General features: G+C 42.0%; 2 protein-coding genes across 2 annotated transcripts in view; one reads left to right on the top strand and one right to left on the bottom strand.

The window, feature by feature from the left end:
* Positions 1-1,455: 1,455 nt before the first annotated feature.
* On the top strand, positions 1,456-17,962 carry LOC310793910 (up-regulator of cell proliferation-like; the record flags this gene model as incomplete). Its single annotated transcript, XM_083655798.1, has 7 exons — positions 1,456-1,484; positions 2,306-2,404; positions 12,868-12,913; positions 13,098-13,128; positions 13,663-13,902; positions 14,682-17,114; positions 17,844-17,962. The coding sequence occupies 7 exons, from the start codon at positions 1,456-1,458 to the stop codon at positions 17,960-17,962; spliced, it is 2,997 nt and encodes a 998-aa protein (XP_083511924.1).
* A 4,254-nt stretch (positions 17,963-22,216) lies between these two features.
* cabp2a (calcium binding protein 2a) overlaps positions 22,217-24,460 on the bottom strand; it is a gene marked incomplete at both ends in the record, with an annotated part of 11,567 nt that continues 9,323 nt past the window's right edge. The window contains 3 exons of the mRNA XM_083655797.1: positions 22,217-22,242; positions 22,527-22,674; positions 23,213-23,322. Coding sequence (XP_083511923.1) covers positions 22,217-22,242; positions 22,527-22,674; positions 23,213-23,322 — 284 coding nt within the window. The remainder of the gene's footprint in view (positions 22,243-22,526; positions 22,675-23,212; positions 23,323-24,460) is intronic.

Genomic DNA, 24,460 nt, shown 5'->3' with positions numbered 1-24,460 from the left:
CTAATGTGAATCTAGAAAAGCAGAGAAAGGAGTGCGTCTTTGGTAGGCCGAGTAGTACAACGTCAAGGTGTTGAGACTAAAAAGAGGTAACCAAGGCACTCGTGTAGGTGAAAAAAGTTAAAAAGCCTGATGAAGGCCTGTGTGCCGCAACGCGTCGGTGCGTTTTTAATTCTTGCTACTACTATGCATTAGCCATACAATAAAGGCGTTTTAACTTTTTTCACCTACAAGAGTGCCTTGGTTACCTCTTTTTAGTCTCTAATATGAATGTACTTGAAACATTTGTTTCATTGCACCCTTTTACTGTGATATCACAAAACATTATAGACAAATCCTGGTAGATAGAGAATAACTCATACATGATATGTAAACTTGATATCTTCCTGCTTCTGTTCCTTCTTGCATCCCCTTTCCCCAACAGTTCCTTCCTCTATGTCAAAACAGGAAAGACAAATTGTTTCAAGGATGTAGAACTCTAAAAAAAAGGGATGTGGGTAACAGCTGGCACATACATGATGATGATGATGCATTTTCATCATAACACATCCCCCCCCCCCCCCCCCCCCTCCTTGCTCAGTGAGCTTTGGTGTTAGGAAAGACGTACAGCCTTCCACTGGCTACTGAGACCCCAGTATGGTTACTTATTACTTCAAGGTTGAGGCAGAGGTCATGTCACTCTGCCAGTGAGATTGTAAGTGATAAGCAGCGACTATTTCTCCTGTCCTAGATTCATAGGTTCATAGGTTCATACTGTATGTGCATGCAACACATGACGGAACACACCCCTCCTCCCCTCCCACCTAACACTGTACCTTCAAACTGAACACCTTCAGCTCCATTTCAAGTCTCCACACTCTCACTCCGTTTGACTAACCAGCATGATGGGACTCTTTCAGGTAAGCTATTTGTCATGCAGTTTTTCCATTCCAGATACATTTTGATAGGTACAGATTTTGAGAATGACAAAACAATGAACATTGTTTACCTTGTCTGATGGTCCTACATTGCTGCTTTGAAAATTGAATCGAAAAAGGTAATTTTTCAGGAACTGTTCTGTTAATATAAGAAGCAAACATTTTGGTTTGATGACAATGTGTTTTTGTGATATTTTTTTCCTTTTGTAAAATGTACTGTATGACAGACAGCCTGACATATTGGGCAGTAGTGTCATAAACCTGACCTGGTGGACTGGTCTTTGAGTCTTTTAAAAGCTAATTTGTGTTCTTGCTTCATTTACGGATTACAAAACCATCTAATGTACAACATAAAGCTGAAAGCGCACTGGGTTCATGGGCAATTTTACCTTTTTGTCATGTGAGATGATGATGTCTGGTTGTTAACGCGCTTGTGCAACATATATCTACAGATTGATACTGAGCTTTAATGGTCCAACGGCAGTATGGTCCAAGGTCCATTGTTCTAGCTGATGATGCACACACCTTGCACAGAGATCAAATGGATTCTTCGAAGGAAGGTGCCGCAAGGTAAAACAAAAACAAAAAGATAATCCTTTAGAACCCGTCAGGTCATGACAGAAAGTCAGGTCTTCTCTGCCGATGAGTGTGAATGTTCATGCATGTATAAACATGTGTAAAACGAACATTCGTTCAGGAACCCTTGCCGTCACTTCGCGAAGAAAAAGGTAGCCCCCTCCTGCAGGAATCAACCTTGCTAGTCATGTCGTGCAAGGCTAGCCTCGTGGCCTTGTCCCTTCAGACATTGACATTGCGTGCCGTTAAAGGTCGACCTCCAGCTACATGATACATTTGGGAACAAGTGAAGGCCCAGATGGGCCTGGCCATCATTCATACAACCAGTATGCCAGGTCAAATTGGTGCTAAACTTGCTCAATTATCAATTCAACATGTATTGATGTCACCAGCACTGAACCCTGATAAAGATGTCTCCCTTAAGTACGGCATGTATCTGTGAAAGGAGTGCACACACATGAGATCAGGATCAGATGATACATCATGTGCATACATAAGTGAAAAACAATCTGGCAACATCTCAATTTCTCAGGAACTAAGAAACACAGCCTTAATGACAATACATTTTTGATGTTATCCAATGGGCTGTTTAATGGGTTTTATAAGGCTGGAGAATGTTCTCAGACCATAGAGGAGCGTGTGATCTTTCACTTCAAGTTGGAACATGAAAATCAACAAAACAAAAGTGATCTGCTTGTGAGACCAGCTAATCAGGCTGCTGAAAATGTCCCATACAAATTGTGTTCACCTGTTCTGCACACGTGCAGAACAAAGTACTGCAACATGAAATCACTGTGCTCTTTAATACTTTTCAGGGCAGATGTGAAGAGTCTGGTGTCGAAATTCTCCGATGATTCTTTGTCAGAGTCATCTGCTGACTCAGAGGACGTCACTATTTATGACAAAGGCCGAAAGTAAGCAAACCTCTCACGACTGTGATCTTTCAACATGGTCCAGTCTGTCAAAGAAACCATACATCCCCTCACAGCTGACTACATTCATGAACAATAATGGTCTCTTTTCGGTGCCGCGTCTATGTGCCGACAGGCCGCAGTGCGGACAGGCCGCAATGACGATAGCCCACAAGCAGAACCAGCTGAGCGAGGCGACGTGCAGCGTGTCGGTGGACCGGCTGGAGCTAACCTTTCCCAGCCCCCACGCCTAAACCTAACCTCCCCCCACGCTTAAACCTAACCTCCCCCAGACCCTAACCCTAAACCTAACCTCTCCCACCCCCCACGCCTAAACCTAACCTCCCCTAGACCCTAACCCTAAACCTAATCTCTCCCACGCCTAAACCTAAGGTCGGCATTGCGGGTGGTCGGCATAGCGGGTGGACACCCTCTTTTCAAAGAAAGAAAAAACTCAATAAGGTTTTAGAGCCCTCTATAGCACCCTTATGACTTATTCATTGCAACTGATGTGACACACAAGAAATCTATACTGACTCAGCTTAATAGGGGATGGATGTGAAGTTGCATTAAAATGAGGATGCTTAAAGATTTGTGTTATGTTGAAAACATGGCCTAAAATTAGAATTATGACTTTCAGGCTGAAGACACCATCAACATCCAGTTATATGACAGAGAGGACTGGAGGCTCCAAGGATATCCCTCTCACTTTCAGAGACAAACAGTAAGGTCCTATATAGCTGTAATGTCAATCATTAACCTCATTTATTTTAAAATTATATAATTAATTTGGGGATTTTTAAAATGATCCCTCTGTGAGAAACGCAATATCTAAAAATGTCTTCCAAATTACATTTTTAGAGTGAAGCCCTGTAGCAAAACTGATTTCACTGATTTGAACTGCTAAATTCAGTCATATCTACTCACCCCATGCCGGTGGAAGGACAGGTGAAGTTTTTTAGTCCACAAAACATTTGTGGAGTTTCCCAGGAAAACAGAGTTAGGGTGCTTTCACACTGACGAGTGTGAACGTTACATTCCGTTCCGTTCCGTTCCGCGCCCGGGTGCGCAACGGGGAACCGTGACAGGATCCACTTGAAAAGGTGGTCTGGGGAGCGCTTTGGCGTGCCCGGGCACGGAACACTTGCGAGTGTGAAAGCCAACCGTTCTGAACCTCATAGACAACACACGGAGCGAGGATACACTGCAGGCATAGAAGACGCTGTTCCGTTTCCGAGTGCGGAAGAAATGTGTGAAAGCTGACCAGTGGGGGAGAGGGGAGGGGGGGAAATCGTTCCCGGGTGCAGAACGGAACGAAACGGAACGAAAGCAATCGTTCCCAGTGAGAAAGCAGCCTTAAAGCATTATCCTAAACCAGGGGTTCCCAACCTTTTTTGTGCCAAGGACCGGTAGATACATGGAGAAAAATGTTGCGGACCGGTCGTCAATTTTAATGGTTTTGGTTATATTTACTCACCAGGTGGCGACAAAGGGTAAATAACAGCCTTTTGTGTTGTATGTTGAAAACCTGGCCTAAAATTGGAATTATGACTTTCAGGCTGAAGACACCATCAACATCCAGTTATATGACAGAGAGGACTGGAGGCTCCAAGGATATCCCTCTCGCTTTCAGAGACAAACAGTAAGGTCCCATATACAGTAGCTGTAATGTCAATCATTAACATAATTTATTTTAAAATGATATAATTATGTTTGGGATCCCTTTTTTCAAGGCACAACTTTTCAATGCACTTTCATTCTTGTTATTCTTGCAGTGGGGAGACACCAGAGTCCACATACTCGTATGAGACAGAAACGTCATCAAAGGACATCCCTCTTCATTTCAGAGATAATACAAAGTATGAAAGGCTTAATTAATGTTTAATGTTTAACTTATTTCTCCCCCAACGGTTTTGGTGGTTTCCCCATTGGTGACCTCGCTCTCAGTTGCACAGTCTAATTGGAACGTGACTTTCAGGCTGAAGACACCATCAACATCCAGTTATATGACAGAGAGAACTGGTGGCTCCAAGGATATCCCTCTCGCCTTCAGAGACAAACAGTAAGGTCCCATATACAGTAGCTGTAATGTCAATCATTAACATAATTTTTTTTTTAATTATATAATTATGTTTGGGATCCCTTTTTTCAAGGCACAACTTTTCAAACTTGCATTATCCCTCTCGCTTTCAGAGGCAAACAGTAAGGTCCCATATAACTGTAATGTCAATCATAATTTATTTTAAAATGCTATATTAATTTGTGGATTTTTTTGTAATGCTCCCTCTGTGAGAAACACGCTGCAATATCTAAAAATGTCTTCCAAATTCATTTGAATTTTGATTATTTTTTTTGGGAGTGAAGCCTGATGAATTCACCCAAAAATGAAATGCAGTCATTATACACTCACCCCATGCCGGTGGAAGGTCAGGTGAAGTTTTTTTTACTCCACAAAACATTTGTGGAGTTTCCCAGGGAAACAGGGTTAAAGAATTACGCTAAACAATTGAAGTGAATGCTGACCAACGTTTGCTATTCTGGTTATGAGACAGAGAAGTCATCAATGGATATGTTTCTTGTTTTCAGAGAAAAAACAATAAAGCAGAATACCTGGCTGAATCATGCAATGTGATTTCATGTGTATTTTGATGTAGCATGAAAAAGAAAACTGAAACATCGATGTGACTTTTGTGACACAACAAATCTATTGTATAAAGGTAAAGTCCCACTGATTGTCACACACCTAAGTGTGCGAAATTTGTTCTCCGCATTTGACCCATCCCCTGGGGGAGCGGTGAGCGGCAGCAGTGCCGCTCTCGGGAATCATATGGTGATCTAACCCCCCAATTCCAACCCTTTGATGCTGAGTGCCAAGCAGGGATGCAAATGGGTCCCATTTTTATAGTCTTTGGTATGACTCGGCCAGGGATCGAACTCACAACCTCCCAGTCTCAGGGCGGACACTCAAACCACAAGGACACTGAGCTGGTATATCCCTGATACAGTATTTCTGCAGGGGATGGATGTTAAGTTGCATTAAAATGAGGATGCTTAAAGAATTGTGTTATGTTGAAAACATGGCCTAAAATTGGAATTATGACTTTCAGGCTGAAGACACCATCAACATCCAGTTATATGACAGAGAGGACTGGAGGCTCCAAGGATATCCCTCTCACTTTCAGAGACAAACAGTAAGGTCCCATATACAGTAGCTGTAATGTCAATCATTAACATAATTTATTTTAAAATGATATAATTATGTTTGGGATCGCTTTTTGTATGTGTATTTTGATGTTGTATGGGTGAAAAAACGCAAATATCGATGTGACTGTTGTGACATTAGAAATCTATTATATACTCCTGGTACAGTATTTCTGCAGGGGATGGATGTTAACTAAACTTGCATTAAAATGAGGATGCTTAAAGATTTGTGTTATGTTGAAAACATGGCCTAAAATTGGAATATGACTTTCAGGCTTAAGACACCATCAACATCCAGTTATATGACAGAGAGGACTGGAGGCTCCAAGGATATCCCTCTCACTTTCAGAGACAAACAGTAAGGTCCCATATAGCTGTAATGTCAATCATAATTTATTTTAAAATGCTATATTCATTTGTGGATTTTCTTGTAATGCTCCCTCTGTGACAAACACGGCACGCTGCAATATCTAAAAATGTCTTCCAAATTCATTTTAATTTTGATTATTTTTTTTTAGACTGAAGCCTGATGAATTCACCCAAAAATGAAATGCAGTCATTATACACTCACCCCATGCCGGTGGAAGGTCAGGTGAAGTTTTTTTTACTCCACAAAACATTTGTGGAGTTTCCCAGGGAAACAGGGTTAAAGAATTACGCTAAACAATTGAAGTGAATGGTGACCAACGTTTGCTATTCTGGTTATGAGACAGAGAAGTCATCAATGGATATGTTTCTTGTTTTCAGAGAAAAAACAATAAAGCAGAATACCTGGCTGAATCATGCAATGTGATTTCATGTGTATTTTGATGTAGCATGAAAAAGAAAACTGAAACATCGATGTGACTTTTGTGACACAACAAATCTATTGTATAAAGGTAAAGTCCCACTGATTGTCACACACCTGAGTGTGCGAAATTTGTTCTCCGCATTTGACCCATCCCCTGGAGGAGCGGGGGAATCATATGGTGATCTAACCCCCCAATTCCAACCCTTTGATGCTGAGTGCCAAGCAGGGATGCAAATGGGTCCCATTTTTATGGTCTTTGGTATGACTCGGCCAGGGATCGAACTCACAACCTCCCAGTCTCAGGGCGGACACTCAAATCACAAGGACACTGAGCTGGTATATTCCTGATACAGTATTTCTGCAGGGGATGGATGTTAAGTTGCATTAAAATTAGGATGCTTAAAGAATTGTGATATGTTGAAAACATGTCCTAAAATTGGAATTATGACTTTCAGGCTGAAGACACCATCAACATCCAGTTATATGACAGAGAGGACTGGAGGCTCCAAGGATATCCCTCTCACTTTCAGAGACAAACAGTAAGGTCCCATATACAGTAGCTGTAATGTCAATCATTAACATAATTTATTTTAAAATGATATAATTATGTTTGGGATCCCTTTTTTCAAGGCACAACTTTTCAATGCACTTTCATTCTTGTTATTCTTGCAGTGGGGAGACACCAGAGTCCACATACTCGTATGAGACAGAAAAGTCATCAAAGGACATCCCTCTTCATTTCAGAGATAATACAAAGTAAGAAAGGCTTAATTAATGTTTAATGTTTAACTTATTTCTCCCCCAACGGTTTGGTGTTTTCCCCATTGGTGACCTCGCTCTCAGTTGCACAGTCTAATTGGAAGGTGACTTTCAGGCTGAAGACACCACAGTCAACATCCAGTTATATGACAGAGAGAACTGGTGGCTCCAAGGATATCCCTCTCGCCTTCAGAGACAAACAGTAAGGTCCCATATAGCTGTAATGTCAATCCTTAACATGATCTCACTCTCAGTTGCACAGTCTTTCCCCTTTCTTAATCTGGAGTTTTTTTCTTCCTTTGGTCTGGGGTGTCGAACTCAATTTCATCCCGGGCCACATCAGCATTATGGTTGTCCTCAAAGGGCCGGTTGTACATCTAACGCGATATAAATGTATCTAGCCTATGGGTTATCATATTAGTAATATGATTAAGTTATGACTAAAGAACAATAATAATCTAATCAGAGTCATTATGTAATATGATATTACATATTGCCTCTGATTAGATTATTATTGTTCTATAGTCATAACTTAATTAATTAATAACTTAAATTAATAACTTAACTAGCTTTGAAAGCAGAATTATATAGGGAAAACAATGGCAAACAGACTAGTAGCCTAAAATTTAATTTAATTTAACAATAGCTATTTTTAGCCGTATTGCGGAGAATTGGATTGTGCAAATTGTATTATTTGCTAGCTCTCACGGGCCACATAAAATGAGGTGCCGGGCCGGATTTGGCCCCCGGGCCTTGAGTTTGACACATGTGTTATATCAGCTTCACCAATGGCCTGAATAACACAACTGAAAAACAGCATGGGAATTGGACATCAGAGAGTCTGAACGTTATTTTCCAAAAAGATTTCAGAAGCAAAATCTTGCTATAACTGGAGTACGGCAACCATTTTAGGGCATCTTCCTCCGTCAGAGTAAGCGTTGTCAGTTCTTGTGTCTCCTAGTAAACCATGTCGATTGCGGGAAACCGCAATATGGCATATATATATATACAGTACATATACATATACAGACTGACGAGTGACGCCGTATTGTGCGATGCCTGACGTGTGAGGAGTGAAACAGTAATGCAGGAAGAATGACAGCGTTTTCGTGTGAGGACTGAAGTTGTTTCAGAACGTTGCCAACTTCTTGAAATGGAAATAAGGAACGGTCGGGGGGCGGTCCGGGGGGGGCAGTCAGTAGTGGAATTATTAACAATCACATAACTGCAATTGCTTCAACTTCAACCATTTAGGCTACCCATTATTATTAAGACAAGCAAACCTGAATTTGATCAGTTTTTGCATTTTTGCACGTAGCCTCCTCCTAGATTATCATTCAAGAATTGTATTTGGGCGTCACAAAACAGAACTTTCTTATTCTTAATAGGCTAAAACAGCTGTATTAAGAAAAAAGCTTACTCAATGTGCTGTCGTCAGAGTTTAGTTGAATCTAGCAACGCTGACAGCGCTTCATTGGTCGTGAGTCTCACAACAATCGAGAAGCGCATTCTAGGGTAGTTGAACGTAACATGACACCACACAGGCTGAGGGGCAGAGCAGCTGCAGCGGCTACGGAGTTTCTCACTCAATACAAATAGCCTGTCACTCTTTGCACTGCATTGTTTCTCCAATACGGGACAAAGCACGTCCCGTATCAGTTCAATACGGAACACGTCTTTTTGTTTACAAATACGGGACAATTCCGTATTTTAAGGGACGGTTGGCAACCCTAGTTTCAGAGCACACTCGACATGGTTTACTAGGAGACACAATAACTGACAACGAGGAATGATAGCCAATACTCTGACAGAGGAGGATGCCCTAAAATGGTTGCCGTACTGGAGCGCTGTCTGTTTGTTTGCTTGTTTGTTTGTTTGTTTGTTTGTTTGTTTGTTTGAGAGTTGCAAGGTGCACCGTTGCTCCGATTGCCTCCAAAATTTGCCAACACTCTATTCAGGGTGAATGAATCTGGTGCAAAAAAAACTGCCCACGGGGGACACTACAGTGATATTTTACGTTTTTAGGACTTCACACTCACAGAGCCATGATGTCATCAATTATGTAACTAGCAATCATAGACATATATATCAGCGATGTCACTCGATAATTGTGATGCTATCAGTGATTTATTATGACAGACACTGATGATGTCATAATAATAATACATCTGACATAGAGCAAATAGAATGTCATAATTTCCAAAGACTTTGCCCCCTTCCATTGCAACACTAGAAGGTGTGATTATCATGGGAACTTTGGGATGGGGACGGGGGGGGTGTTCAAAGTGCATTAATTGATTTACCATTCACCATTAATTGATCATAGCAACTCGGGAAAAAAGTACTGCCTACACTGTTCAGAGCTGTTCTGTTTTAACAAACAGCAACAAACTAACCACCAGAAGTGCATTATATTAGCATGATGTAAAGTTTATTATGGATTATGTTGGGTAGAATTTCCCTGAGGCAAATAGTGTTTAATTACAATACTCTCGGTGCCAACTTGTTCTGGTTTAGGCCTGCTGACTGCAATATATTTTTAGTTTGTTTGTTTGTCTGTTTGTTTGTTTGTTTGTTTGTGTGTTTGTTTACAGGTTCTCTCTCTGTCTTTTCAACATATCCCCCAAAGTCATTTTAATTTGTAATTATTAATGATTTAACTTTTTCCCTCTGTTGAATTCCTTACAGGAAAGCAGCTTTTGGGGTGCCCCATTTCTGGGGTGGACATGTGTGTTCTCCTGGGGAACCAATCAAGTACAGTTACTGCATACTTTTGAATATGTCCAGTGCTAAGCTGTCATATCTCTCTTCACTCATACTATATATACATTATATGCTCTAATTTCCAGGTTGATGGCAGAAAATGTCCTCAGCTCTCCATCTGCTGCTTATGTGATCCAAAGTACGGATGATTCCAGAGCTATCAACCACCCGTAAGAATCATACACCAAATATTGCAGTAACTTTAGCCATAGCAGGACAGTTTGTGTATTTTGTTATGGGACAAGTCAGTTATGGTCTATTTAAAGATGCAACATGTGGGATTTTCTGGACAATTCATTCATTTGATGAAACTAAATTGACATTTTCAAGTTATAGAGCAATAGAACAGAGAACTGTCACATGTGTTCTCCTGGTATGGTAAGGAGCAGGGTTGAGGGGAAAAAAACATAATTTAATAATTCAATTAATTTGTTAACAAGATAAGTGTTTTTTATTATCTTTAGATAACATAATTCAGGCTTCAATTAATGTAAAGGAAAGACAGAGCAAAGTGTAAAGTATTTGTAACTCCCCCCAAAATTAGTTTTTTGCATAATTTTCAGATTGAGTGTCAAAGAGTTTTCATCCTCTGACTAAAGTTACAAGTTGAATTTTTGCATTTAATGTTGTTATTCTTACAGTGGGGAGACACCATCTGCATATTCTCATTATGAGCGAGGGTACTCTGGTTATGCGACAGGGAGAAGAAATTCAAAGGAGGCCCCTCTCATTTTCAGAGATACAAAGTAAGCAGGTCCCAGTAACATTGTGACTTAATGTAGGCTAATTATTCATGATTGTTATGTCTGACTGCCCCAGTATTAATCATTATTATGATATTACAGATTTAACTCATTATCGATTTAAATATACTAGTGCAATGTCCATTCACCTCCCCTCCCCCATTCATACATCATGATCTCCTAGTCTTCGGGTTCCCAGCAGTGCACTCCCCAATTTTGAAGTCGATCGGACGAGCGGTTCTCGAGATTGCGAAGGACACAGACAGATGGTCCCGGGATTAATAGTTGATGTACCATAACTGACTAGTGACTAGTGACTAGTCAGTTATGGGACATCCAACTATTAATCGGATTAATAGTTGATGTACCATAACTACCGTAGTCACTAGTCTAAAAACAAACTAAGCTGGAGGTGGACTTGATAAAAAATAAATTAGTAAAGAAAATAAATAAATAAATAAATACATAAATACCTATTTGTATTTGTAGTGATAAACTGTAGAAATGTATTGATTTGTTCTGCCATCTAGTATTTAGACTAGTTGTCTTGGATTGTTGCTATCTAGTAGTACATAACAATTAACACATTATCACTCTATTCCTATTTTCCATAACACGCTCATTTATCTTTTAGAATTAAGAGAACAAAAATAAGCTTTCTAGGAAAAAATATTCTGCCCAGCTAATATCATATAGCTACTGTACAACTTAGCTTAGTAGCAACTTCTAGCTTCTATTGCAGAGACTTGAGGAGACAAGGGAATGTGATATCTGCCTCTCAAACTCAGTCATGTTAAATTTACCTTGTAGGGTTTATCGGGTGAGAAGAGAATCTGACACATCTGGTTGTTCATCATCATCTAAGACTGCTGAATCAGTGGATTCCCGTTCTCATGAGGAGCAATTATTTGACATGTAGGACACTTTTGTTATTCACTATACTGTTTAGTTATACTGATTGATTGATTGATTGATTGGCTGACTGACTGACTGACTGACTGACTGACTGACTGACTGACTGACTGACTGAGTTTCTTCAACAGCAGATAACAGCTAGCCTGGTTAAAACCATCCGGATCCGTGAACTCACATTCTGTTTTTGTTTTGTTTTTGTTTTTTATGTTATTTGTAGGCAAGTCATTAAGAACAAATTCCTATTTACAACGGCGACCTGGTGGATCCAAGCTGTGCACAGTCATTTCAGTGGGTGGAAGTAGGTAGTTCTTCAGCTAATGAGCGTCGGATCCAGTCAAATCCATATCCATTCGGAAGAACGGTGAAAACGTCTTTTTCGCCGAGAAACTCCGCTGTTGGATACTCCTGTTCTTGTTTAATTGTCGTTATTGAGCCTATATTTCTGCAATATCTGCACTTATGGCTGTGTATATACTCAATGAACGTTGCTCATGCTGGAGAGCCATGGAGGCAGCCATTACTGTTTTGCCAGCGGCGTTTCTGATTGGCCGGGTTACGATGTCAACTACGAGGCAGGTCCCTGATTGGCCAGTACACTTGGTAGTTTTTGAAAATTCCCGCTTCGGGCTGGAGCCCAGACGGATCCACAGAACGGAAAAGAATATGACTTCACGGATGCAGATGGTTTTAACCAGGCTAGAGAACAGCATGTAAAACACAGAATTCAGGAATTCAGGGGAATAGTGTGATGATACCACGCGATACGCCCTGCCAGTGAAACTCCTCATTGTCAGGTGAAAAGAGGGGGATGGCAACTACACATGTATCGACGGAAACGTGTTAATCATTTAAACGTGTTATTTATTTCATTGAAAACAGACAAGGGGAGGTGGTCTGTGACGTCTGCTCCCGGGCTAAAGCTGTGAAGACCTGTCTGACCTGTAACATCTCGTACTGCGAATATGATGTTAGGCCGCACTACATAGTGTCGGCAATGCAGAGACACATATTAAGAGATGTGTCCCACGAGGTCGAGGGGAAACGCTGCCATCACTACCACAAGCCTCTAGATTTCTTCTGCAGGACTGATCAGATGCAGATTTGCTCCATCTGTTCAGAGGGAAAGCATAGACGTCATGACGTCATTTTGACACTGCACGCTGCAGGACAGGTGTGTTAACTTGTGACTTTTCTGAAAATGCAATAGAACTCAGAAAATGGGGAAATAACATACTGTAACAAGGTTTTGTTGCTCTGTGTATAACTTTTGCTTAGTTATATTGATGCTGTTACAGATTGTTGTTGGAGAGCGATGCCAAGCCTCTGGCGTACCTGGTGCAGGTAAGTGAATGTTTCAGAGGACAACATGGCCAAAGTGACATAAAGGGTAATACATTTTACATTTGTTTTATAAGGCTCTTCCCCAGGGTGTTGCATGGTGAAGGCTGCTTGTGAGCTGAAACATATTTGTATTTTTGCCTGGCCATGTCATAATAAAAGCTTTTTGACTTATTCACAACTTCAGTGTGCCTCAGACGTCTACAGCTCCAAGATCAGTAACCCTATACCACAAAGACAGACCTTGTTTGTTTTTTGGTTTATTGCACAGTAAAACTAATATTGGTTTATGATACATCATTCATTGTCAATTATGGCAGATGGACGTTATTACTGTAATACACAAGTTGCTTAATTATTTATTTTAAATTGGATTTTAATGAACATTTGCAGAATTGGTTTAATTGAAAGTTAATTGAAACTTAAAAAGAGGCACACAGACATAAAACTAGCTCTAGGCATTGAGTTGAGTAACATTCTCCTTTCCCTATGTGAGCTTGCCTGACCCATGCATAGTTTCTGAAAGTCCTTACTTACAATAATGAACAGAGCTTCAGTAGCAACACAGATGAAACACATACCAGACAGAGCCAGTAAGACTTAAGTTGTGGCAGTAGGCTAAAAAATTTATAATAATTGTCATGTCATAAGTATTTCACAGCATGGCAGTGATAGTAGTATTCATACTATATGTAGCCTGCTAGCCTGTGACACTAGTTGGTGGCACTAAATTATTGTCTTATTTGTTGCAGTGGTGCCCCCTCCTGGTGAAATTACGTTCCTGTCAGTGAAGCCAAACTCTGTGATCCTGAGCTGGGGACGTCCTGAGGGACTGGATGGAACGAGGACCTTCAGGGTGAAATGGAGATCCTCTGAGAACGCTGAGAACGCTGACGACTGCATAACCATCAAAGACGTTCATAGAATTGAAATAAATAATCTTAAACTTGGCCAGAAATATCACTTCAGTGTGGCCACAGAGGACAACGATGGCAATTTAAGTGTATGGGTCACATCATCTGTTTTCACAGGTATTGTTAATTATGCCAAGACATTTCACATCTCTTTGATTGCAGCGTGTGTTCACATTAACTGAATGAATAGAAGCTAAACATTTCCATGAATAAACTTGTCTTTTCCAGAGGTGCCAGCCCCAAGAAACATGACAGAAGAGCATTCAGAGGCTACTGCTCTGTCCCTAAAATGGACCAAAGGAGACAAGATGGAGCAAATTCCACATCGATTCCTTTTAACTGTCAAAAGCCCAGGAGAAGAGGCGCTCGCAATACACACTGAGGACTGCTACAAGATGTTCTCTGACTTAAAACCTGACACAGAGTACATTATCTCTGTCTCATCAGTGCTCAAAAACCAAAGGCATAGTAAGCCTGTCTCGACAACTATACACACAAGTAAGACAGACTTTGTTTTTGCCTTCTAAGCACAAATAAATTATAACTTAATTGTAAAAAAAAAAAAAAAAAGTAAGGTATCTAGGAAGTTCAGATATTATTCATAGTGTGGCATATCACCCAAACTTGCAGCCAAACTAAAATGTTCCAAGCATCACAATCCATGCTCCATACTTGTAAGGTTGGGGTCAAAAAGGTGTTTATTTTTTCTAAGTGACTGTGATGAAAAGGGTTCTTTAATGTTCATTACACCCAATTGTAGTGTGATAAGTGAACCATCATAGCAATTTTGTATCCCAATAAGATACAAAATATAACTTGCTCTAATCATCCTCTGGTCTGTTCCTGTTGATTTACAGAACCCTGTCTCGGGGAGGTGCTATTGAAGATTGGACTTGAAGACCAGTATGAAAACAAGCTCACACTAAGTACTATCATTGAGATGAATCAAAGCGACTTATCAGAGAAAAAACTTGAAACCATGCAATCACTTCCCAAGGCCTTTTTGAAGAGACTCATGATGGTGAACGTAAATGCCAGAAGTGTCAAATGTGTGTCCAGTGATGTTGACAAGTTTGACAGAGATAACAGCAATGCCATTAATCCCCTGGACTTGATAACGGCCTTGTTTCTCTGCTCAGATGGTTTGCTTCAGCAAGAGATCGTTCTGAAAATGTCACTGTGCCAGTTTGCTGTTCCGCTCTTGCTGCCCAACCATGAAACAAGGGAAATCACAATGATGTTGTGGTCCATGCGTGACATTGTGAGGAGGTTTAGACCTTCCAACCACCCATTCACAAAGGTGACATGTGAGGACAGAATTGTTCTCTCTGATATTCCTTTGGTTTCATTCGCCAGGCTAGGGAAAAGCAACTTGTCCAAGTCTCAGATCTTGAACAAACTGCTTAGTAACTCTAAGCAGCACCACGACACATTTTGTCATCGTAACATGGAGTGTGGTGATGTTCCCAGGAGGATTTCAGAGGGGTTAGTTGAAATCAGCTGGTACCTCCCATGTGGGAACAGGAACATTGACACCTTCATTGATCCTGTGGCCACCGCCAACCTCAGAGGAGACCTCAGGGTCTTTGAGAAACAATTCTCATTCCTCTTTCAGACGTCAACAGCTGTTTACATTTTCTGTGATGAATCAGAAGAAGATTACTTCAAGATTTTGGAAGGGAGAGATGTGAAGGCAGAGCTTTTTTTGGTTAGCAATTTTCAGGGGAAATCTTCTGCGCTCAAAAGGATGACAGTGAAACCCACCTTAAAGACAACTAACGTGACTCAAAGGAAAAAGAATGATACAGAACTGGCAAAAGCCCTTCAGGCATCGGTCACTAGCATGCTGGGAAGCCGCCCAAGCAAAGTCTCAGTGGAAAATATGGCAAGCACAGCTCGTTGCTGTGGGATTCTGGTTGATGAGGATTGTGAGGAATGCCATAGTGCCAGGAAGAATGTCACCAAAATCACCAGGGATATAACCAATGCCACAGAATTCAAAAACAACCAACTTCCTTCTCAGGGACAAGTGTGGAAAGCAGTTTCTTGGCTGGAAAACGAGACCTGCAGACTGCGAAAAGCTGGCGATCAAAAGATCGATAACTACAGGGAGTCTCTGAAAAGAAAGGAGAAAGAATTTAGAAAGAAACAGCAAAGATTTAAGATGACAGCTGCAATGTCAGGCTTCCTTCACGGGGTGGTGACTTCAGAGGTGCAACGGTACTATTTCCTCAAATGGTTGGAAATAGATTTGGACAACCTGTCGCGGCATCAGTTATCAACTTTGCAGGATCAGTACAAAGACCTATGCCAGAAATCTCCCCGGGAGGACAAAGACAGAATTGCAAAGATCGACATGGAAATCTCTGACTGTTCTTTAGGGCTGCAACACTTTTTCCGTGAGGGTGGTCAGTTATATGAACATAGCTGCGATCTGCCAGAATACAGCCATCAAAGAAAGAACATGGAACGTCTCCCCGCAGTGTGCGCTCAGATGCTGTTGGACGGTTTCCCTCTTGAGCTTGTTGATGGAGATGCTTCAAACATCCCGATGAGATGGATCACTGGTGTACTTACCGAACTTCACTATATTATGCATTCCAACAGTAAGATCAAGATCATCACCATCATAGGAGGTGAAAACACAGGGAAATCTACTCTCCTCAACACCATGTTTGGTGTCAGGTTTGCCGTCAGCAGAGGAAGAGGTACCAGGGGTGCTTTCATGCAACTAATCAATATCAACAAAGAAGCCAGGTCAGAATTCGGATGTGACTGCATCATGATCATCGACACCGAGGGACTAAAACTGCATCAGCTGGCCCAAGAGGATGACAGTCATGAACGTGACAAGGAAGTAGCAAGCCTTGCTGTGGGACTCAGTGATGCCACGATCATCAACATTTCCAAGGACAACTCCAGAGAGATTAAAGACATCTTGGAGGTTGTGCTTCATGCGTTCATGATCTCTAAAGATGTGGGCAAGAAGCCACTTTGTCATTTTGTGCATACAAACATGTCCGACATGCCCACTCATGAACGGAAGCAGAGGGATAAACAGTTGATGGAACAGCTGAATGAAATGATCCTGACGGACCCCAGGATGAAGCAGAAGAACATCACTAGGATCTCAGATGTGATGGCGTATGATCCAGACACTTGCAGCTGGTACATTCCTCAGCTTTGGCATGGGACTCCACCTATGGCTCCATACACTGTTGACTACAGCGAGACCATGCATGCCTTCAAAAAGAGATTGATAGGAGACTTGAAAAGATGCAGAGAAAGAGGTGATCTGACACATTTAATCAAGAGTATAGAAAGCATTTGGAAGGCTTTATGATCAATGTAAATTCAGTTCTGGGGAAATTGATGTCCAGGCATCAAAAATATTGTACAAAGATGTAACTAGAATTACACAAGTGAAGTGGATGCATGACAAGGGCAAGTTTCAGTTTTATTTTGCTTCGAACTGAAAACCAGTGCATCTTAAAATGAAAATAAAAGAAATTAGTCTGTTTTTACATTGAATTCTCATCAGACCAGTCAGCCATTTCTATCTCTATACTGCTTCTTGCCTGTTCCATTACTAAGTTTGAATATATGTTTTGTAATACCTTTATCGACAGTCCTAAACTATTAGATAACTTTTTGAGTAATGAGAATTCAATTTTATTTATTTTTATTTTGTGGTGACCACAATGGTCTGCTAGCAGACTGGGGACATAAACCTCAAGTGCTTGGAGCAGGTGAGTCACGTGACTGGAGTCACATGACCGGTTGGACTATAAATTGCCACGCCTTGGCCCAGCTGGCCAAGCGTCTGCGCCGTCTCCTCACTGGAGGCAAACAGACTGACCACATCCTGCAGCTAGCAGCTAGCCTAGCCACACTCTGTTAGCTAGCCTGCAACGCTGTCTGTTTGTACTTAGATAGGGACCGACAATAAATGATGCCAGCGACATGCTGGATCAACTTTTACCTCAGCACCTGTCATTCCCTACATTGGTGACCCTGAGGTTCCTGCCGCTTGTGGGAGCCACGAACAAGCAACAACGAGATGGACATCTTTCATCTTGCTGCCCGGCTGACTTGGGAGCTGCTGTTTGCCATGGTGACGCCTCACGTTCCCTGTTGACGACTGCAGGGGGAGGCATGGGGGTATTGCTGCCCGACTGCCAGACCCCTGGTGCACTTGGAAGCTAGCACGGCTGCAATTTGCCACGGGATCCACGCCACGGTTTGGCGACCACGCAGCGCCCTGCCGGCTGCCATGAGGGGGTGGATCGGACGATTTTCGCCTTCCCCCGCAATAACGACAGCTCCCGCCTGGGTTTCAGTGCCGGAGATTACTACTGCAGCTCCAGTCCGGTAACCACCACCGACCCACCCACCCAGCCACCCAGCCCAGGGAATCCGGCCCGACGTCGCACTATGCCGTCTTGGTAGCCGACACGTTTCGGATGGACTTTTCCTATGCTGCACGCCTCGCCTCACACCCCAGAGACTCTGATTCGTCTTGTCAGTGTTTTGCATGTTTGTGTTTAACTGTATTTTGTTAGCCGCATTTGCGATTTCTGGGGGGGCCTGTGTGGTGACCACAATGGTCTGCTAGCAGACTGGGGACATAAACCTCAAGTGCTTGGAGCAGGTGAGTCACGTGACTGGAGTCACATGACCGGTTGGACTATAAATTGCCACGCCTTGGCCCAGCTGGCCAAGCGTCTGCGCCTTCTCCTCACTGGAGGCAAACAGACCGACCACATCCTGCAGCTAGCAGCTAGCCTAGCCACACTCTGTTAGCTAGCCTGCAACGCTGTCTGTTTGTACTTAGATAGGGACCGACAATAAATGATGCCAGCGACATGCTGGATCAACTTTTCCCTCAGCACCTGTCATTCCCTACAATTTGATCTTTATTTGTACACGGCTGGCCCTTGACAGCAAGCTCTCATTTTCAAGGGTGCCCTGTAACAGTTAAACATTTATAAAAGTTACAAAATTACAGACAGACAAGATATAGGCCTAGACATAAGTGCAGTGTACCCTCTAGGTCTAGGAGCACTCTAAACGACCCTAAAGAGACCAATTCAGACAATTACAACAGATATAAAGGAAGCTTGCCAGTTAGAGCTTTGTAAATGAATAAAAGACAGTGTTGCTCTCTTCGAACCGTCAGGGAGGGCCAGCCCACCTTTTATATAATATACAGCGGTGTGTAAGAAATACATCACCCATCACAAAATGCAGAGAACTACGATACACTGCATAAAGCAGCTTCAAGATGGTGGATAGATGTCTACAATTTAAATGTAAAATGTAAGATAAGGATGTCTTGTGGACCAATGATGTGGACAACTTGGAAATTGTGTCTGAAATAAGATATAGACATCACAGTTGTATGGTTTCACTGATCTTTCTTTGTTTTATATTGTGTGCATTTTCAGTCGTGTAATAATAAGTAAGCATTTTATCTCACTCATTTTATTATTTATGTTTTTATTAAAGCCACATTGAAATGAATTTTTTTTTGTCTCTTTTTAGCTCATTCTAACAATCATAAATAAAATACATCTGTTTGAGAATGTATGCCAAAAAAAATACAATTATATTTTATTGTATAAAAATCTCATTACTGCTACTTACTGCAAGACAGAAAATATTGACTTCTGACTATGACTGTGAATAATGACTACCGGTACTTTGTGAGCCGTACATACACATTTCAACCAATAAAACATAACTTTTAAATAATCCCGCCCCTCTGCCCCTCCCATCAAATCAGAAGGGGTGATCCCTCACTGTGTTATGTCCCGCCCAATATCTTGTTTCAAGGGAACACATAGCCTACATCACATTATGTCCTTAAGATCTGTGGACATCATACAAATAAAACATTAAGCTTTTAAATATGTTTGCAATCTGTAGGCTATTGACACAAAATTAGTTTCAATCCAAATAGGGAGAATAGATGGTATGGACACCAAACATTTCCAAAGAGACACCAAAAAACCATTATATTACCACTATCAAAACTGTATGAAAATTGAAATCAGTCAGCAGCAGTGATGTAGTGCTATCTGTAGAACTGGGGGAGTGCACCAGTGAGGAGCAACCTATCAATGGGATCAGCGAGCAACCCCCCCCCCCCGCGAGCACAAACAAAAACAGCTAAACAATATCTCAAGCATCACACAACAGACCACAAAGCATTGCTCATCATTTGGCACGGCGGCCGACGTTTAGCGTAACTAACTTACCATTTTGTGGCGAATTCTGGCAATGCAATTGCAATTGGCTGACTTGACTTCTGCTTACTTTGGCCCAGACGGAGCCACTCTCCGAGCAGTAAAACCGATCCTCCAAAAGCTTTACTTCTCTGATTAACTCTAACTTTTGATTCAAAGTGAACCTTGAAAACCGCATGGAAAATAAATATGAAAACAATTGATGCCACCTGTCCTTGGTAACATGTGTACTCCCAGATAGTAAACACACCCATTTGCGCATGTGCAGAAAATGAGAAACCGGACGCGGAAGGCTTGTGTGCTTGTTGGCTGATTTGGCCCTGGGCCCCATAGATATATACTGGGCCCACCCATTTAACGTTAGGGACGATATGATTGGTCAATTTTACTGCCATTTGATCTTACAAGCAGCTAGCTAGTAACCTCGCGTCACCAGGCTCTTCTCGGCGAGAAAGAGCCTCGGCCTCCGTTTACAAGGGATTTTGTCACTCGGCCTGTTTCCGGCCTAGAGCCCGCCCTAGACAGGAAACAAGCAGCGGAAATAGCTCGTTCACATGAGAATCAGACACAACGAATAAGAAAATAAAACGGCAAACAACAAAACAAAAGATGGACGTACCGAACAAAAGTTTTTTTTAAGAAGTTGGATGCCTTTTCATCTTTAGTTAACACAGAAAAAACATAGCCTAATTTGCTGCTCAAAAGGCCACCAGCAAGGTGGAACGTTTCCTTCTTCTAATACTCAAAGAGTTGATGCCATGTGAATCATTCATCCCACCTTAAGTCAAGCTGAACCCAAAAATGAGTTTTCTTTTATTTTAGTTCAAATACCAATCAACCAATCATATCACGACATGGCAGCTGGCAATCAAATCTTCATTTCAGGATAATTTTCTCTTCCAAATGAAGGAGAAAATGGCGCCTGCCTGTCATCTGACAGAATTTCTAGCCCATAAACTAACTACTAACTTGACCAATTGTATGGAACATACTACTAAATAAATCAAACGGTAATGTCTGAGAATGCAAAGAAATGTAACTGGCTCATTAAAACTCGCATTCCAGGAATATTGTATTAACCGCAATAGCGATAATGGCATGCGCCTGAGAGCCTGGTTGTCAGGGGTCGCCCCTCGAGATTCCAGGCGTCTATAAGAAAACAGTTGTTCGATATATTTTCTAAATCATTTTGTGCACAATGTTGTTAGTGACGTGTTTTGAACTTTCATTCAAATGCTATTTATCCATTAACCAATTGAAACTATTTCAATAATGAGAGACTAGTAGAAAGTAGGCTATAACAAGCTTTAATGATACAACAAATTAATTTTGGCATATGACTCCATGATATGATGACGCTCTCCTGAGATGATGAGAGGGCGTCGTCAGTGAAGAATAGGATAGGAAATCCCCCATAGGGAATTCTTCAATCAGGAGTCATGACGATGGTGGTGGTCAGGGGAGGAGGTGGGGCGAAAACAACTGCTTCAGCGATGATGATCAGCAACTGAGAATGACACATGGCACATACACAGCACATAGCAAACAGAGTAAAACATGGACCCTGATATACTACGCTGATTAGGTGATTGGGATCAGCTGGAGAGGAATACCTTGGGCTGATTGGTTATTGCCACATGTGTGGTAAACTGTGAATGGGTGAGGAGACAGCATCAGAGAAAGGGGGCGAGCCTAACAATGAATGGGTTATACAACCTCGAAGAAATGGGGCGTGCACTGTGATATGACGAGAACTGGGTGTTGGCTGTTAAGTAGTCTTCATTATTGAAAATAGTCCAAGACATCGTTTAATATGTCTATATATTATATAATTTGTACAATTCTGAATTGACCACTTTGGTGTGTGAACCATCTTTTTCCACAGTCATCACTCTCTATAATCTCTCATTAAATATTACATAGCCTACATATTATATTCCTACAACAGCAGCATACATCACATTGAAGGGATTCTCTTGAGAGATGATGAAACCAACAAAGAATTAAGTAAAAATAAAATACAGACAAAAAGACCATGAAATCTTTGTATATGGAAGAGAATCACGAGGACATTAACAGTGTGAAGTCTGGTCCATGTCATAGTGCAGCAGAGGTTTGGTTGAGTGCAGTGTGGCGGCGAAGCGTCAGCGAGACATCATTCGTACGAACTCTGCAGAAAGAAAAGACACGCGCAAGACAAGACACACAAAGTCACAGTATGCTTTAAAGCTCTCTTCCCACAATGTCTTTGTCTCTTCGATGTCTCAGCCTCAAAATCTGCCCACTGGTCTCTGTTTAGTTCTGTCAGTGTTTGTCCTGCCATTAAATTGTGGGATTGACCACTCATCCTCAATAAACTTCTACCATGGCTAAAATAATATCATTTGCATTGGTTTGAAAGGAGGATTTTATGTAAACATGCCCTAAATTACTTAAGCTTAAAGTCTCGCTCACCTTCAAAGTCCACCTGCCCATCGCCATTGAGGTCTACGTCTTGGAGGATCTCGTCGATCTCGTGGTGGTTGAGCTGCTGCCCCATCAGCTTCTTCATGGCCTCCCTCAGCTCCACCAGGCTGATCTGACCATTGCCATCAGAGTCAAACTGTGTGTGTGTGTGTGTGTGTGTGTGTGTGTGTGTGTGTGTGTGTGTGTGTGTGTGTGTGTGTGTGTGTGTGTGTGTGTGTGTGCGTGTGCGTGCGTGTGCGTGCGTGCGTGCGTGCGTGCGTGCGTGCGTGCGTGTGTGTGTGTGTGTATGTGTTGGGGCGGGGTAAATTGGGAGGGCGGTGGGAGAATGAAGAAAGCATGGAAACGGCCATGAGAGGGGACATAAGTAGAGTTGTATGTAGGTTTGTGAGCAGGCCATGAGAACACATTCAGAGGTAATTTTATTACTTTTCCTCATGTTCATTTTCTGAATAATAGTAAAGACATCAAAACTATGAAATAATGCAAATGGTCACTTACAGTATGCAGTGACCAGGCATCAACCAAACCAATTTCAAGAATTTAGGTATAAGCCTTGAGATCTAAATGGCTTTGTATGATCAAAAAGATAACATTCAATTGGGTGTGTCCAAACATTTGACTGGTACAGTAAATGAATGTATTCAGTTACTGTTACATGGCCAACTAGTGCTCACCTCTCTGAAGGCATCTCTCAGCTCCTTGACTCCAATCATGTCTGCTGTCTCAGCCAGCATCTTGGGACCCATCAACTCCACAAAATCATCAAAGTCCACTCTGCCCCCAGCTATTGGGTAAATAAAACAAAACAAATTGTTAAGTGATGATTATTCTGCCCTCACTATAGACAGCCCAAGTCATTAGGCATATGCACCAAGAGATTTCATCCGCCATTATTTTTTCCATATACATTTCGTAAAATGCTTGTGAAAATAGTACTTGGTCAAACCAAATGATTCAGCTATTTGGAATGATGACAGACGATAGAACATTTCAGTCGGACCAAAACTTCAAAACAAAACATATATTTTTTTGGTCCGAGTGAAATGTTCCATCTCGTGATTCCAAATATAGCTGAATCGCTTAATTGGTTTAACCAAACAATTTTTTATAAGCATTTTACAAAATGTAGATGGGGAAAAAGAATGGCGGACGAATGGCGCATAAGCCTAAACCGCAAGTGGGCGTGACTTTGGCTCTCTATAACAGTGTAGCCTACTAAGGGGAATGATAGCCAGGGGGGTACGGTGGTGCAGTGGTAAGCGCCGTCGCCTCACAGCTCGAAGGTCCTGGGTTCGATTCCCACCTGGGACACTGTGAACGCTGAAGGAATGCGTGCCCATCCGCATGTCCTCGAGTGCCCACCGCCCGGGTGGGGTCGTCAAAAGGGCCTTTCTGTGTGGAGTTTGCATGTTCTCCCCGTGCCTCCCGGGGGTTTCCTTCATATAGGAACCCCCTTCACCAAAAACATGCAATATCCTGGTTGCTAATGTGGTTCCTCCTCTGGTCGTTAAGGGCGCCTGTTCAGAGGGAGGGGAACTGGTTGGAATAGCGTGAACCTCCCACGTGCTATGTCCTACCGGTGAAGCTTCCCCTGTCAGGTGAAAAGAAGCGGCTGGCTAACTGCCCATGTCTCGGAGGAAGCATGGAGCCAGTTTCGGCTCTCCCCAGATCGGCAGAGGGTGGAGCAGCAACCAGGATAAATTAATTAATTAGCACTAATGGGGGATAAAAATGGGATAAAAAATCGGGGAGGGGAATGGTAGCCCATTGCGGGGACGTCGTTTAGGCTATATAGGCAGCAAAAGGGAAATATAAGTGTGTGCTCGTACACCAGGCAGTATGGTAGCAGTCTGGAGCCTTGGTGAAGCCTGTGATCATCTTCATACCAGGAAGGTGTCCTTGAGCAAGGCACACTCAGAAGA

This window comes from Poromitra crassiceps (genome assembly GCF_964638095.1).
Source record: "Poromitra crassiceps genome assembly, chromosome: 19".
Taxonomy (NCBI): domain Eukaryota; kingdom Metazoa; phylum Chordata; class Actinopteri; order Beryciformes; family Melamphaidae; genus Poromitra; species Poromitra crassiceps.
This window is presented reverse-complemented; position numbering and strand designations above follow the sequence as displayed.